The 15,167-nt window shown below is 47.5% G+C and overlaps 1 protein-coding gene across 2 annotated transcripts in view; it reads left to right on the forward strand.

Moving 5' to 3' along the window:
• Positions 1-15,167, forward strand: part of VWF (von Willebrand factor) — a 172,054-nt gene that overhangs the window by 10,891 nt on the left and 145,996 nt on the right. For both annotated transcript variants that reach the window (XM_025401752.1, XM_025401750.1), the window contains exons 4-6: positions 2,547-2,649; positions 2,926-3,134; positions 10,342-10,466. In XM_025401752.1, coding sequence (XP_025257537.1) covers positions 2,547-2,649; positions 2,926-3,134; positions 10,342-10,466 — 437 coding nt within the window. The remainder of the gene's footprint in view (positions 1-2,546; positions 2,650-2,925; positions 3,135-10,341; positions 10,467-15,167) is intronic.

The following is a 15,167-nucleotide window of genomic DNA, read 5'->3' on the forward strand; positions in this document are numbered from 1 at the left end:
AAAAAAAAAAAAAAAAAAAATCTCATTGCCAGACTGGACACAGTTGCTCATGCCTGTAGTCCCAGTGTTTTGGGAGGCTGAAGTGGGAGGATTGCTTGAGCCCAGGAGTTCGGGGCCAGCCTGGGCAACGTGGCGAGACCCCCATCTGTACAAAAATTAGCTGGTCGTGGTGGTGCACACCTGTGGTTCCAGCTATTTGGGAAGTTGTGGCAATAGGATTGCTTGAGCCCAGGAGTTTGAGGGTGAAGTGAGCTGTGATATCACTACGTGTCATCCTGAGTGACAGAGTAAGACCTTAAAAGAAAACAAAACCCCAAATTCCCTTGCCACTCCCCTGCTCCGGGTGTGGACTGACTGACGGCTCTTCAAGTCCCCTCGGCCATCCAGGGCCAGGAATTCTCCATGCCATGCAGTTCAGTCCTCACTGAAGGGCACAATGCAGCCCCATCCCTGCCCCTAGACTCCTGTTTTTGGTTTGTCTCTGGGTGGGTGGGGGCTGGTTACCAGAACCTAATCATCCCCTTCAGGAGCCCCAGTTCCTGCAGTAGGTGAAGCTCCTGGGACAGCCGGCCCCACCTTCCCTGACTGCCTGGAGCTGCCTCACACGGGCTCAGCCCTGGGCTGCCCCTTGGACTTCCTGATGCTGGTCTCTCCTGGGGCTGCACAGAGCAAGCCCTTCACTTAAAATGGCACTCGGGCTTGAGTCCCAGCTCTTCATCACTGACTAGCTCCGTGATGATGGGCAAATTACCCCAGGGTCTGCCGCCTGGGCCGCCCCGAGCTCCACAGCCTGTGTGGGCAAGTTCCTCTGTTATTTACTCTAGGAGGGCTGGGGCTCTCCTTCCCTCCCATACACTTCTGGTTCTCTCCTGTTTGGTTTTTCTGCTTCTGCTGAATTCTTGGTTTGTTGAGCCTTGCAGGCCTGCCCTTTCAAAGTTACAGCCATAGGGACCTCCGGGCTCCCCTGTGGCACCTGCTCAGCTCTGCCTCCTGTGGAACGAGTACCTTGCTTAAGTGATTTTGCATCTTTGGGAGCCTCTAAGATGAGAAGCAGCCACATTCCCCTATCCCCTCTAAGAGAAGAGATTTGCTGATTTTTAAGACCAACTTTACTCGAGTCCTATGCCCCATTCCTTCGTGCCCCACCTGTGGGCTTTTTGTCTCTCTGGCTGCTCCATCTTCCCTATTTCCGTTAATTTCTCAGTGTCCAAGGCTTGAGACCAGGCTCTATATTTTCCCTTCTGGTTCTTTTGATTCTTATGACCAATTATCTTTGAATATCAAAGACCCAGCACAAGTAGCAGTTCTCAGAAACTATGAGGCTTGCTAAGGTTTGGTCGTGCTGTGAAAAATGTCTCTTGCTTGTGTTTCTTCTTTCATGCCGGCCACCATCACCCTTGTCACCCTGTTCAGCCCTCACAACTATACCATTCTCAGTATTTTATCATGTGTCTGGATCTTCAGACATTTCCGTTGTCAGCCATTTAGTGTGTGCTTATTTCCATGTGCTGTGTAAGGCATTTGACCCACACAATCTGTAAACTCCTGGATAATCAAATTCAGTAAATTTAGGCAGAGCTCATGAATCTCCATTTGAAACAGCCCAGGGATTCTGATTTGGGCTGTCCTGAGATACCATTTTATTTTTATTTTTGAGACAGAGTCTTGCTCTGTTGCCCAGGCTGGAGTACAGTGGCGTGATCTTGGCTCACTGCAAGCTCCGCCTCCCAGGTTCACGTCATTTTCCTGCCTCAGCCTCCCAAAGAGCTGGAACTGTAGGCACCTGCCACCACGCCCGGCTAATTTTTTATTTTTATTTTTTTAGTAGAGACAGGGTTTCACTGTGTTAGCCAGGATGGTCTTGATCTCCTAACCTTGTGATCCGCCTGCCTCAGCCTCCCAAAGTGCTGGAATTACAGGCGTGAGCCACCACACCCAGCTAGTATCATTTTAAATAGCGCTGCTAGGCCAGATGGTAGCGATCTTGTCTCTACAAAAAGAAAAAATTAGATGGGTGTGGCGGTACGTACTTGTGGTTCCAGTTACCCCAGAGGCTGAGGTGAGAGGATTGCTTGGGCCCAGGAGGTGGAAGCTACAGTGAGCCATGTTCACATCACTGCACCCCAACCTGGGCGACAGAGCACAACCCTGTCTCAATAATGAATAACACTCTCCTAGAGCACCTGTTACCAGTAACTCAGTGTTGCCTTTTCGTTTGCTGCCTTACGATATACTCAATTGTCGCGTGTTTGTCTTCTGTTTATGCACAGGTTGTGAACTCCCGGAAGCAAGAGATCATGCTTTTAGATTTTTCGTTTGTGATTTTTAAGAGCCCACCTGAGGGTTATGTAGCCAGAAGTTATTCAATTATTTTTAGATGAATGGAAAAATGGGTGAGAAAATGAGATTTTTGGGGAGATTTTTTGTTGCTCACTTGTAAAGACTTTGGGGCGTTTTCTGCTGAGAGAAGGTTATGTAGTTATGTAGATAAGATTCTTAATGTGTTTTTTGAGGGGAGTAATAGTCACTACTATTCACTTTTTCAGGGGACTTCCAGAATGGCAAGAGAGTGAGCCTCTCCGTGTATCTTGGGGAATTTTTTGACATCCATTTGTTTGTCAATGGTACTGTGACACAGGGGGACAAAAGGTAAGCCCAGAGTGTCTGAGTTAGAAAGGACCCTAGGGATCCCCTGGCACAAACCCCTCATTTTTAGATGAGGAAGCTGGGGCACAGAGAATGGAAGCAGATGTTCCAAGGAAGGGAGTAGCAGGGCTGGGTGGGAGCCAGGTCTGCTGCTCTGGGTCCTCAGCCACTTTCCATCACGGTCTGAACCCTACAACATGGGGTTGGGGTTAGAAGGTGGGAGAGAAATCCAGAAAATGCACGAGAAGCCCACTTCTGAACTTAGCCTTTGCCCTCCAGAGTCTCCATGCCCTATGCCTCCAAAGGGCTGTATCTAGAAACTGAGGCTGGGTACTACAAGCTGTCCGGTGAGGCCTATGGCTTTGTGGCCAGGATCGATGGCGGCGGCAACTTTCAAGTCCTGCTGTCAGACAGATACTTCAACAAGACCTGCGGGCTGTGTGGCAACTTTAACATCTTTGCTGAAGATGACTTCATGACCCAAGAAGGTAAGATGTTCTGGGATACCATTTCCCTGAAGTGTGGCCATGCTTTTTGTTTCCTTCCTCATAAACCTTCACGAACATGCCTTTCCTTCCATTCAGACCTCACGGTGACCACCTCAATTTCTGTTGCCAACCTTCTCTCTGCATTCCATTCCAGTGCCTAGACCTCTAGTTAAATCGGTCTTAGAGTTCCTCAAACCTGACTTCGTTCAACTTTCAATTCTCTGTAGCAACTTGCACATGGCAGATGGTTGGTCAAAGCTGGGTGGTTTTTGAGTCGATCCTCCTCACCCCACTACAGTGGAGTGGATAAAATCTATGGGGTGGTCTTCCACATGATCCAAAGAGGCCAGTTCATGTGTGTGTGTATGTGTGTGTTCATGAGCAATAAAAAGTAATATGGATAATGTGAAAACACGAAAGATGAATATTTCAATCTTCTTTAATTTCAATTACATAAACATACAATTAGTAATGTTCCCTTGCCAAAGCTAAACACTTACTATATAAGTTATCTTTCTTCCTTATGACCCAATCACTTTCTGATTAGAGGGTAAACATGCAGGCCAGGCGCGGTGGCTCACACCTGTAATCCCAACACTTTGGGAGGCCGAGGTGGGCAGATCATGAGGTCAGGAGATCGAGACCATCCTGGCTAACATGGTGAAACCCCTTCTCTACTAAAAATACAAAAAAATTAGCCAGGCGTGGTGGTGGGCACCTGTAGTCCCAGCTACTCGGGAGGCTGAGGCAGGAGAATGGCATGAACCTTGGGGTCGGAGCTTGCAGTGAGTGGTGATTGTGCCACTGCACTCCAGCCTGGGTGACAGAGTGAGACTCCGTCTCAAAAAAAAAAAAAGTAAACATGTAGGGAAACAATGAACTGTTCCTTTCACTGGAATGTACTGTCTTGGAAAAAATGATAGTTTATTTTTTGGTTTTCTCCAGCACCGATTTTATTGTCTGATATGTACATGTAGGGCTATAAATTTCCCTTTAAATCACTTTAGCTGCACTGTATATATGTGTGTATGTGTGTGTATATATGTGTATATGTAACTGTATGTGTGTGTGTATATACACACACACATATTGTGGCCGGACCAATTCTTTCGAATATATACCCAGAGGCAGAATTCCTGAATGATTTCTAATGGCAATTCTGTTTTCTTCATATATTTCATCATTTTTCAGGTATGTGAAATTTTAAAATACTGCCTTTTAATAATGTTTATTTCTCTTAAAAGGAGAAAAATTTGATACGTAATTTCTTAAATATTTTTTAAATTTTTTCTTTTTAAAAATTTACAGGCCGGGCGCGGTGGCTCAACCCTGTAATCCCAGCACTTTGGGAGGCCGAGGCGGGTGGATCACGAGGTCAGGAGATCGAGACCATCCTGGCTAACATGGTGAAACCCCGTCTCTACTAAAAATACAAAAAACTAGCCGGGTGTGGTGGCGGGCGCCTGTAGTCCCAGCTACTCGGAGGCTGAGGCAGGAGAATGGCGTAAACCCGGGAGGCGGAGCTTGCAGTGAGCCGAGATCGCGCCACTGCACTCCAGCCTGGGTGACACAGCGAGACTCCGTCTCAAAAAAAAAAAAAAAAAAAATTAAAAATTTATATAAGGCCAGACATCGTGACTCACGCCTGTAATCTGGCACTTCAGGAAGCTGGGGCGGATGGATCACTTGAGGGTCAAGGAGTTCAAGACCAGCCTGGCCAACATGGCAAAACCCTGTCTCTACTAAAAATACAGAAATTACCTGGGGGTGGTAGCGCATGCTTGTAATCCTAGCTACTAGGGAGGCTGAGACAGGAGAATTGCTTGAACCCAGGGGATGGAGGTTGCAATGAGCCGAGATCACAGCACTGCACTCTAACCTGGGTGACAAAATGAGAGACTGTCTCAAAAAAAAAATCGTATAAATTTATGGGGTAAAAGTGCAATTTTGTTACATGCACAGATTGTGTAGTGGTCAAGTCAGGACTTTTAGGGTGCAATATACTTTGTACCCATTAAGTAATTTCACATCACCTGCTGCCCTCACACTCACCTTTTTGAGTCTCCAATATCTTACCATTCTACTCTGTGTGTACACATTTTTTAGTAACCACTTATCGGTGAGAACATGTAATATTTGACTTTCTGTGGTTTGTTTCACTTAACATAATGACCTTCAATCCCACCCATGTTGCTGCAAAAGATGTGATTTCATTCTTATGGCCGAATAGTCTTCCACTGTGTATATGTACCACATTTTCTTTATCTGATTATCTGTTGATGGGCATTTAGGTTGATACCATGTCTTTGCTATTGTGAATAACGCACAATAAATCTACCATTGCAGGTATATTTTTGATATATTGATTTCTTTTCCTTCGGGTAGATACCCAGTGGTGGGATTGCTGGATTGAATGATAGTCTTTTTTTTTTTTTTTTTTTTTTTTTCCTCTGAGACAGTCTCGCTCTGTTGTCCATGCTGGAGTGTAGTGGCCTGATCTCAGCTCACTGCAACCTGTACTTCCCGGCTTCAAGCAATTCTCCTGCCTCAGTCTCCTGAGCAGCTGGGACTACAGGCGCATGCCACCACGTCTGGCTTTTTTTTTTTTTGTATTTTTTATAGTAGAGATGGGGTTTTACAATGTTGGCCAGGCTGGTCTCAAACTCCTGACCTCATGATATGCCCGCCTCAGCCTCCCAAGGTGCTGGGATTACAGGCATGAGCCACCATGCCTGGCAGTCCTTTTTTTTTTTTTTTTTTTTTTTTTAGTTTTGTGAAAAGTCTCCATACTGTTTTCCATAGAGGTTGTACTCATTTACATTCCCACCAACAGTGTGTAAGAGTTCCCCTTTTTCCTCATCTTTGCCAACATCTGTTATTTTCTGTCTTTTAATAACAACCATTGTGACTAGGGTAAGATGATACCTCGTTGTGGTTTTAATTTGCGTTTCTCTCGTGACAACTTCTGTTGACCATTTTTTTTCATATTCCTGTCAGATATTTCTATGTCTTCCTTTGAAAAATGTCTATTCATGTCCTTTGCCCACTTCTTGCTGATATTACTTATTTTTCATTGTTGAGGTGTTTGAATTCCTTGTGTATTTTGGATCCTAGTCCTTTGCTGGAAGAGTAAGTTTGCAAATATTTTCTTCCGTTCTGCAAGCTGTCTCTTCACTCTGTCGATGATTTCTTTTGCTGTGCAGAAGATTTTTAATTTAATGAGGTCTCATTTGTCTATTTGTTTTTGTTGCCTGTGTTTTTGAAGTCTTAGTCAAAAATTCCTTGCCTAGGACCAACGTCCATTACAGTTTTCCCAAGGTTTTTTCCTTCTATTTTTATAGTTTCAGGCCTTACATTTAAGTCTTTAACACATCTTGAGTTGATTGGATTTTGCATACGTGAGAGATAGGGGTCCAGTTTCATTCTTCTGCATATGGCAATCCAGTTTTCCCAGCACCATTTGTTGAAGAGGGTGTCCTTTCCCTGGTATATATTCTTGTCAGCTTTGTCAAAGATCAGTTGGCTCTGTTCCTGGGTCTCTATTCTGTTCCATTGATCTTTGTGTGTGTGTGTATATATGTGTGTGTGTGTATACACATATGTATATATGTGTATATATACACACATATGTATATGTGTATATATACACACATTAGATCAGTGGAACAGAATAGAGACCCAGAAATAGAGCCAATTGATCTTTGTATATGTATGTGTATATACACACACACTTTATGTATATACACACATACACACACGTGTGTATTTTTTGGAGACGGAGTCTTGCTCTATTGCCCGGGCTGGAGTGCGGTGGTGTGATCTCGGCTCACTGCAAGCTCCGCCTCCTGGGTTCAAGCGATTCTCCTGCCTCCGCCTCCCGAGTAGCTGGGACTACAGGTGCCCGCTACCACACCTGGCTAATTTTTGTTTAGTTTTAGTAGAGACGGGGTTACACCATGTTAACCAGGATGGTCTTGATCTCCTGATCTTGTGATCTGCCTGCCTCGGCCTCCCAAAGTCTGGGATTATAAGCATGAGCCACTGCGCCAGGCCTGTCTTTTGAAATTTCTTGTTTTTTTGGTAAGATTAGTTATGAATTCAGTAGGGCATTTGTCCATTGTAGTGGCAAGTATTTCAGTGTGTTCTAATCTGTCAAATTACTAGAAATGGAAGTCTCAGCCTTGAATATCTTTCATATTCCCAGGCTTTAAAGTTGAAACACTGAAAATGGGGTCTATGCTGCGTTGGTGTTCGTTGGTAAAAATTCAGGACTCTGGTGATATTTCAGAAACCATCCTCAAAGGATTGGGGGTGTAGTTGTCTCTGGTTGTTAAAGACTCAACAGTATTTGTCCCCAAACAGTTAACTTTGCTTCTTGACTTCTAGGAATCTGCTCAGCTTGGTTTTTACTCCAGCTCTCAGAGTTTTCTCTAAGCAAGAATATTTGTAATTCCATCTCTTGGACAGCCTATGTCTCATTTCGGATCTAGCCCATAAAATTTCACTTCATAGACGGTCAGGGCTAAAAACGACCCTAGAAGTCATCTAGTCTCTTTATTTGCATGTCAGGAATTAGGATCAGCCCAGATCACACAGGGTCATAGAAGGGCTTTGCTCAGGCAACAACACGAAGCCTCCTCTATGTCTCTTCCTTAATATGGTTTATTAGAAAGTGTCAAAACCTGTGTGATATGGAATGACTGAGTACCCAGAGAGTACCTATCACAATGTCATACAGTCAACATGCCACAAATTTAAGTTCTCTTGCCTTTGGCTTGTCCCATATATCAGTTTCCTGTGGCTACCAACACATTATCACAAACTCGGTGGCGTGAAACAACTGAAATTTATTCTGTCATGGTGCTAGAGGTCAGAAGTTTGCAATCAAGGTGTTGGGAGGGCCAAAGCTCCCTCCAAAAGCTCTTGGGAAGCATCTGTTCCTAGCCTCTTCCACCATCTGCAGTCATACCTGACTCACGGCTACATCATTCCAGTCTCTGCCTCTGTCTTCACATTGCTTTCTCCTCTGTGTGTGTCTTTGCCCGTCTCCCTCTACCCATGTCTTTTTTTTGAGCTGGAGTCTTGCTCTGTCACCAGGCTGGAGTGCAGTGGTGCATTCTCGGCTCGCTGTAGTCTCTGCCTCCCAGGTTCAAGCAATTTTCCTGCCTCAGCCTCCTGAGGAGCTGGGATTTTACAAGCACGTGCCGCCATGCCTGGCTAATTTTTCTGTATTTTTAGTAGAGATGGGGTTTCACCATGTTGGCCAGGATGGTCTTGATCTCATGACCTTGTGATCCACCCTCCTTGGCCTCCCAAAGTGTTGGATTACAGGTGTCAGCCACTGTGCCCAGCCTCTACCCATCTTGTATAAGGATACAGATGATTGCATTTAGGCTCACCCAACTAATCCAACAGAAGTTCTTCCTCTCAAGATCCCTAACTTAAGCACACCTTTTGCCATATGAGATAATATTTACATGCTCGAGGGATTAGGAAGTGAATATATCTTTGATGGTGGGGGGGAACTTTTTCTGCCTATCAAACCCCCACATACCAACTGACTATACTCTAAGGTCTCATTTATATTTTCCTCCCCCAGGGACAGTTTTACTATTTGCAAATGCATTACTTAACCTTGAGACATACTTCACTCTTTCAGGCTTGGCTATGCAAAAAACTGCTCATCCCAATACTGCAAAGGTAGTAGTCTCATACTGCCTTTGTAATACGGATTAGGCAATTACTTTGCACCAGGCCATGTAGGTCCATGAGGCCCTCACAGTCTTGTGAGTAGCTGACAGTAGCATGAGCACTATAAGTACTAAAGCACAGATGCTGTGAGAGCCTGGAGTATGCAGTGACTTGGGGACTGGGCTTAGGTTCCGTGTCATATTCTTACCTTCATTCTGCAAAAATATTTTGAGCATTCATAATCCACTGTAAGAATTTAGAGATGACACAGCCATACCCTTCAGTAAGGAGCTCACAGTTGAATGGGGATGAATATGAGCAAAAAGAACATAAACCAAAGGTGATGAGTGTTTTGGTAGAGGGATGCCCAGGGTGCCATGGGGCACAGGAGGGACACCCACACAGGCTGGGGTGAGACATGGGAGTGGAGCTGTTAAGAAATGCTCCCTGGAGGCAGTGGTTCTTTTTTTTTTTTTTTTGAGACGGAGTCTTGCTCTGTTGCCCAGGCTGGAGTGCAGTGGCGCAATCTCGGCTCACTGCAAGCTCCGCCTCCCGGGTTCACGCCATTCTCCTGCCTCAGCCTCCTGAGTAGCTGGGACTACAGGCGCCTGCCGCTGCGCCCGGCTAATTTTTTCTATTTTTAGTAGAGACGGGGTTTCACCATAGTCTTGATCTCCTGACCTTGTGATCCGCCCGCCTCGGCCTCCCAAAGTGCTGGGATTACAGGCGTGAGCCACCGCGCCCAGCGGCAGTGGTTCTTGAGCTGCATCTTGAGGAAGGAATGGAGATAGTTAAGGCAATAACGGGGAGGAGAGCATTCCACATGGAGGGAGAAAGGCGCGTGAAGGCATGGAGAAGTGACAGGGAAAGGACATCTCCTCAGCATCTTTCACTTCATCTCCCTCATTGTAATTATATCCCTCCCTCCCTCCCTCCATCTGTTTCTCCCTCCATTTCTCCCTCCATTCCTCCATCCCTCTATCCCTCTTCAGTCTCCAAGCGTCTGCTGAACTCTGACGCCCATGCCCTGTGGTGTTAGGCTGAGCACTGTATGCATGCTTATTGTTTAATACAAGTTTGATTCAGCTAAAAACAGACCTAGAGCCTGGTGTGGTGGCCCACACCTGCATTCTCAGCTACTGGAGAGGCTGATGCGGGAGGATCATTTCAGCCCAGGGCTTCTGGACTGTAGAGCACTATACTGATCCAGGTGCCCACACTATGCTTGGCGTCAAAATAGGAGGGTCTCCTGGGGAGCGGGGGACAACTGAGTTACCTGAGGAGGGGTGAACCAGCCAGGCTGGAGATGGGTCAGGTCACTACTGTGCTGCTCAGTAGTGGGACTGCACTTGCCAATAGTCACTGCACTCCAACCTGGGAGACGTAGCCAGACCCTGTCTTTTTATACAAAATGAAAGCAAAAAACACAAAGCCACCAGGAATCCTAGAGTTTTCACTCAGAAGTTCTGGGACAGGCATAACTGAAGTGTTATTTTCCTGAAACTTTCCTCCACAGGGACCGTGACCTCGGACCCCTATGACTTTGCCAACTCATGGGCTCTGAGCAGTGGAGAACAGTGGTGTGAACGGGCATCTCCTCCCAGCAGCTCGTGCAACATCTCCTCTGGGGAAGTGCAGAAGGTGGGTGTCGCCTGGCCTGGGTGCACCTGGATGGTGTGTGATTTCTGGATCTAAAAGACAGAAGGACTCAGTCTCATATCCTTCCATCTGGGGGAGGAATGGACGTACACAGGGTCCTTTCCTCCAAAACTAACTGTGGCTAGAGTTTGGTTAACTCTAATTCTAATACATCTCTGGGCCTGGAGCTCTAAAAATGGGACTGGGCTAATGACTTGGTGTAGTGTCTCAGTCCATTTGTGCTGCTCTAACAAATGCCTGAGACTGGGTATTTTTTTTTTCAATTTTATAACTTTATTTGGTGTATTTGATCAGCAATTAGTTCTCATCCACATTGACTGTAGATTTTTGAAAGTGGTAACAGGTACATAGGTAACCAGAGTATAGAGCTTATTTGGTGAATCTTCATCCTCATTACGTTTTCTGGACAGCCAGCCGCACACGGATTCGGTATGGGACATTCCTTATTCCTTTGGCCCAGACAGCTTTGTTGAGCCTGGTATCAATGCGCACATCTGGAGTTCCCATCTCCTTCATGGCAAATTTCTGAATCTGAGTGCTCGAGGGGCACGCTTCTTGAAGTCCACTCCATGGATGCGCTTGTGAATGTTGATGGTGTATTCTCGGGTCACCACCTCGTTGATGGCAGAACGGCCCTTTTTTTTTTTTTTTTTTTTTTTTTGAGACGGAGTCTCGCTCTGTAGCCCGGGCTGGAGTGCAGTGGCTGGATCTCAGCTCACTGCAAGCTCCGCCTCCCAGGTTTACGCCATTCTCCTGCCTCAGCCTCCCGAGTAGCTGGGACTACAGGCACCCGCCACCTCGCCCGGCTAGTTTTTTGTATTTTTTAGTAGAGACGGGGTTTCACGGTGTTCGCCAGGATGGTCTCGATCTCCTGACCTCGTGATCCGCCCGTCTCGGCCTCCCAAAGTGCTGGGATTACAGGCTTGAGCCACCGCGCCCGGCCAGAACGGCCCTTTTTATTCTCGCCACCCTTCTTTGCGGGAGCCATTCTGCCGGGTCCAAGCTGGAAAGGAAGCGAGACTGGGTAATTTTAGGGAACAGAAATTATCTTCTATAGTTCTGGAGGCTGGGCAGCCTGAGAGCAAGGTACCAGCATTCAGTGTCTTGCAAGGACCTTCTTGCTGTGACCTGAAGCTGGGTGCTGTGGCTCAGTCTTGTAATCCCAGCACTTTGGGAGGCCAAGGTAGATGGATCACGAGGTCGGGAGATCGAGACCATCCGGGCGCCTGTAGTCCCAGCTACTCGGGAGGCTGAGGCAGTAGGATGGTGTGAACCGGGGAGGTGGAGCATGCAGTGAGCACTCCAGCCTGGGCGACAAAGCGAGACTGTGTCAAACAACAAAAAAAATTAGCTGGACATGGTGGCATGTGCCTGTAATCCCAGCTACTTCAGGAGGCTGAGGCAGGAGAATTGCTTGAACCTCAGCGGCGGAGGTTACAGTGAACTGAGATCGTACCACTGCAGTACAGCCTGGGTGACAGAGACTCCATCTCAATTAGAAAACAAAAAACAAAAAACAGTGAAGTGCTCTCATCAGCCTCTTTTATCAGAGCACTAATTCATTCAGGAAGGCAGAGCCCTCAGGACTTAAATCACTTCCCCAAAGCCTCCACCTTTTCATAACATCACTTTGGAGTTTAGGTTCCACACATGGATTTTGGAGGGACATATGCAGTTGAACCATAGCAATAAGTAACTATGCTTTTCTGTTTTAGACTCCAGTGCCCTCTCTTGTCCCCAAATATCTCCATCAGTCTCGCTCTGTTGCCCAGGCTGGAGTGCAGTGCTGTGATAGTGCAGTGGTGTGATCTCGCCTCACTGCAAGTTCCGCCTCCTGAGTTCATGCCATTCTCCTGCCTCAGCCTCCCTAGTAGCTGGGACTACAGGCGCCTGCCACCACACCCAACTAATTTTTCTGTATTTTTAGTAGAGACGGGATTTCACCATGTTAGCCAGGATGGTCTCCATCTCCTGACCTCGTGATCCGCCCGCCTCGGCCTCCCAAAGTGCTAGGATTACTGGCGTGAGCCACTGCGCCCGGCCAAAAGCCACTTCTTTCTTAAGTGGCTGTTGTAAACTTGAAATAGGAGGGAAAGCCTCCTCTCAGATCAGATCAGCTGGAAGGAAAACTACTTCATGGTTGCAGACACTGAAGGGAGTCTGAGCGAGTCTGTGCCTGAAGCAACACGGCTTGGATGGCAGGATGGCTTCCTGAGGCTGCTGTAACAAATTATACTCAATGGCTTGAAACAATAGGCATTTATTTTCTCCCAGTTCTGGAGGCTAGAGGTCCAAATTTAGTTTCCCTGGGCTGAGATCAAGGTGTCGGCTGACTTTGCTCCTTCCAGAGGCTCTAGGGGACAATCTGTTCCTTCCTTCCCCCAGTTTTGGGTGGTAGTGGCATTCGTCTTGGGGCTCATGACTTCAGTCTCTGCCTCTGTGGTCACATGGTCTTCTCTCCTGTGTGTGCTAATACCTGGCAAGGCTGGGAGGACTACCCCACCCCTTCCGCAGGGCCCTATTGCCACTTACAAGGTAGCCCTGCAGCAGCTCTTTCTGCATCAGGGTTGCTGTTCATGATCTCATTCGCCAGGACCTCACACTGGAGAGAAGGGATAGGTGGGGGGAGGGCTGGCCAGGACCACACTCTGCCTTCACCTGCCACAGGTGAAGATGGTCTTTGTGCCTCCCTGTGTGCGTGTTTGGGGCAAGCATGCCTTACGTGGGGCAAGACCTCACTCAATGGATAATTCCCTTCCCACTGTGGATCAGGCTGCCTTGGGCTGGGGAGGTGGGTGCAGCTGTGAAGCTGAACCGCTGTGGGGAACAGGGGTTGCCCTTTTGGGATTGTGCTCAGAGACTCGTCATCTGAGGAGCAAGGTTCCTTGGTGGTGCTGTGAGTCAGGCTCCTTGGGAGGGACGTTTGTATGCAGGGGGTTTACTGGGGAGAGGGGCTCGAGCAGCCTTGGTAAGGAAGTGAGAGAAACAGAGGGAGAAGTTGAACTCCATGTGGTAGCATTGATAGAGCTTCAGCGGGGCCTCAGCTGATCCTTCAGGGAGCTGCAGTGGCCCCTGTTGGTCATTGGATGTGGGCTGCCCTGGGTAAGGAGGTGGAACTCCCTTGGACTGAGGGCCATTCCTGAGGGAACGCCTCAGTGGTGAGCCCTTGGCAGCCAACACTGGGCAGCTAGTGGATGAGTCCTCAGGCTCTGAATGGGCACCTACACTGTGCCCCGACATGCTCTATAAAGTTGCTGTACTTGACAGCACCACCTCCCTGCCCTCATGCAGAGAGCAACCACACTGTCCAAAATGTCAACTGAAGAATCACAAGGTTCATAAACTTAGAGAGGAAGGCTTTTCTTATTAAGAGTTGCGGCCTGCAGGCTGCCCATCCTGCAGGCTGGGAAGTGTAGCCTCTGATAGAAACTGAAAGCAGGCACTTCAAGGGAGAAAAGGGTGGAACAGAAACTTATTCCAAAAGGGTTGACTCAGTATATGTATTTAACAGGTTATAGGAGGAGCTATGAATATTCATAATGGGAGGAGGCATTTGCATATACAGTAAGCAAACATACATGTTACATGTGTCCCATGTTCACTTTGGGATGGAGACTTAACATTTAAATGTATTAAAATTAGCCTCTAGGTCAAAAGGTGAAATGGAGGACACAGAGGCATCTTGCACACAGCCTCTAAATCAGCCAGAACCATTCTGTGGTTGGTGGTCTCTTACCAGGAAGGAATGCTTGTCACTACACATACACACACACCCCCTCCACACACCCCCACCCCCCCCCCACACACAGATTAGCTGGCGTAGTGGTGCACTAGTAATCCCAGCTAATGGGAGGGCTGAGGGGGAAGACAGCTTGAACCTGGGAGGCGGAAGCTGCAGTGAGTTGACACTGCACCACTATACTCCAGCCTGGGTGAAAACATGAGACCCTGTCTCAAAAGAAAAATAACCCGCAAAAAGGGAGGGGAGTCCCTGCTGGGCTGGTTCTGTTTAACTCTTAGGAAAGAAAGTCTAATGGCAGTTAATGAGGGAGAGTGTATAAGGAGGGGGTGTTCAACCTCCCATCCTATCATGGCCAGGAACTCAGTTTTAACATTTCTCTGGGGTCCCTTTGGCCAAGAGGGAGTCTGTTTAGTTGGTAGGGGGGCTTAGGATTTTATTTTCCTCAAAACCTACAACCATGCACAAAGAGGGTGACCCCTGCCTATACCCAGGACCACGGTCATGATGGACTCGACAGGCCACAGTTGCCTTTGGGCACAGGCAGCTCTGCAGAGCATGAGTACGTGCTGCAGTCACCCGAGTGCACAGCCCCTCAGCAGGGCGGCAGGGCAGGTGCTCTGTGATTTTGTTCATCTGATGAGAAAACAAAGCCATAGGGGGTTAAGTAGCTGCCCAAAGTCACCAGCTAGTGAGGTGCAGAGCCAGGACTCACGCCCTGCCTGACTCCGTCCCTTTCCTGTTCTGGTCACATTGGTTCAGGTTACTCAAGTTACTTTTACCAGTGGGCCCTTGTGTTTCTCTTGGGGAGTTGGGCTCTGCAGGTTAAGGTTTCTTTAGGTTCTAAAACCCTTTATTAGTCTGGTATGGTGGCTCATACCTGTAGACCTGGCTACTTGGGAGGCTGAGGCAGGAGGATCACTTGAGCCCGGGAGGTGGAGACT

This window comes from Theropithecus gelada, chromosome 11, assembly GCF_003255815.1.
Source record: "Theropithecus gelada isolate Dixy chromosome 11, Tgel_1.0, whole genome shotgun sequence".
In the NCBI taxonomy this organism is placed as follows: Eukaryota; Metazoa; Chordata; class Mammalia; order Primates; family Cercopithecidae; genus Theropithecus; species Theropithecus gelada.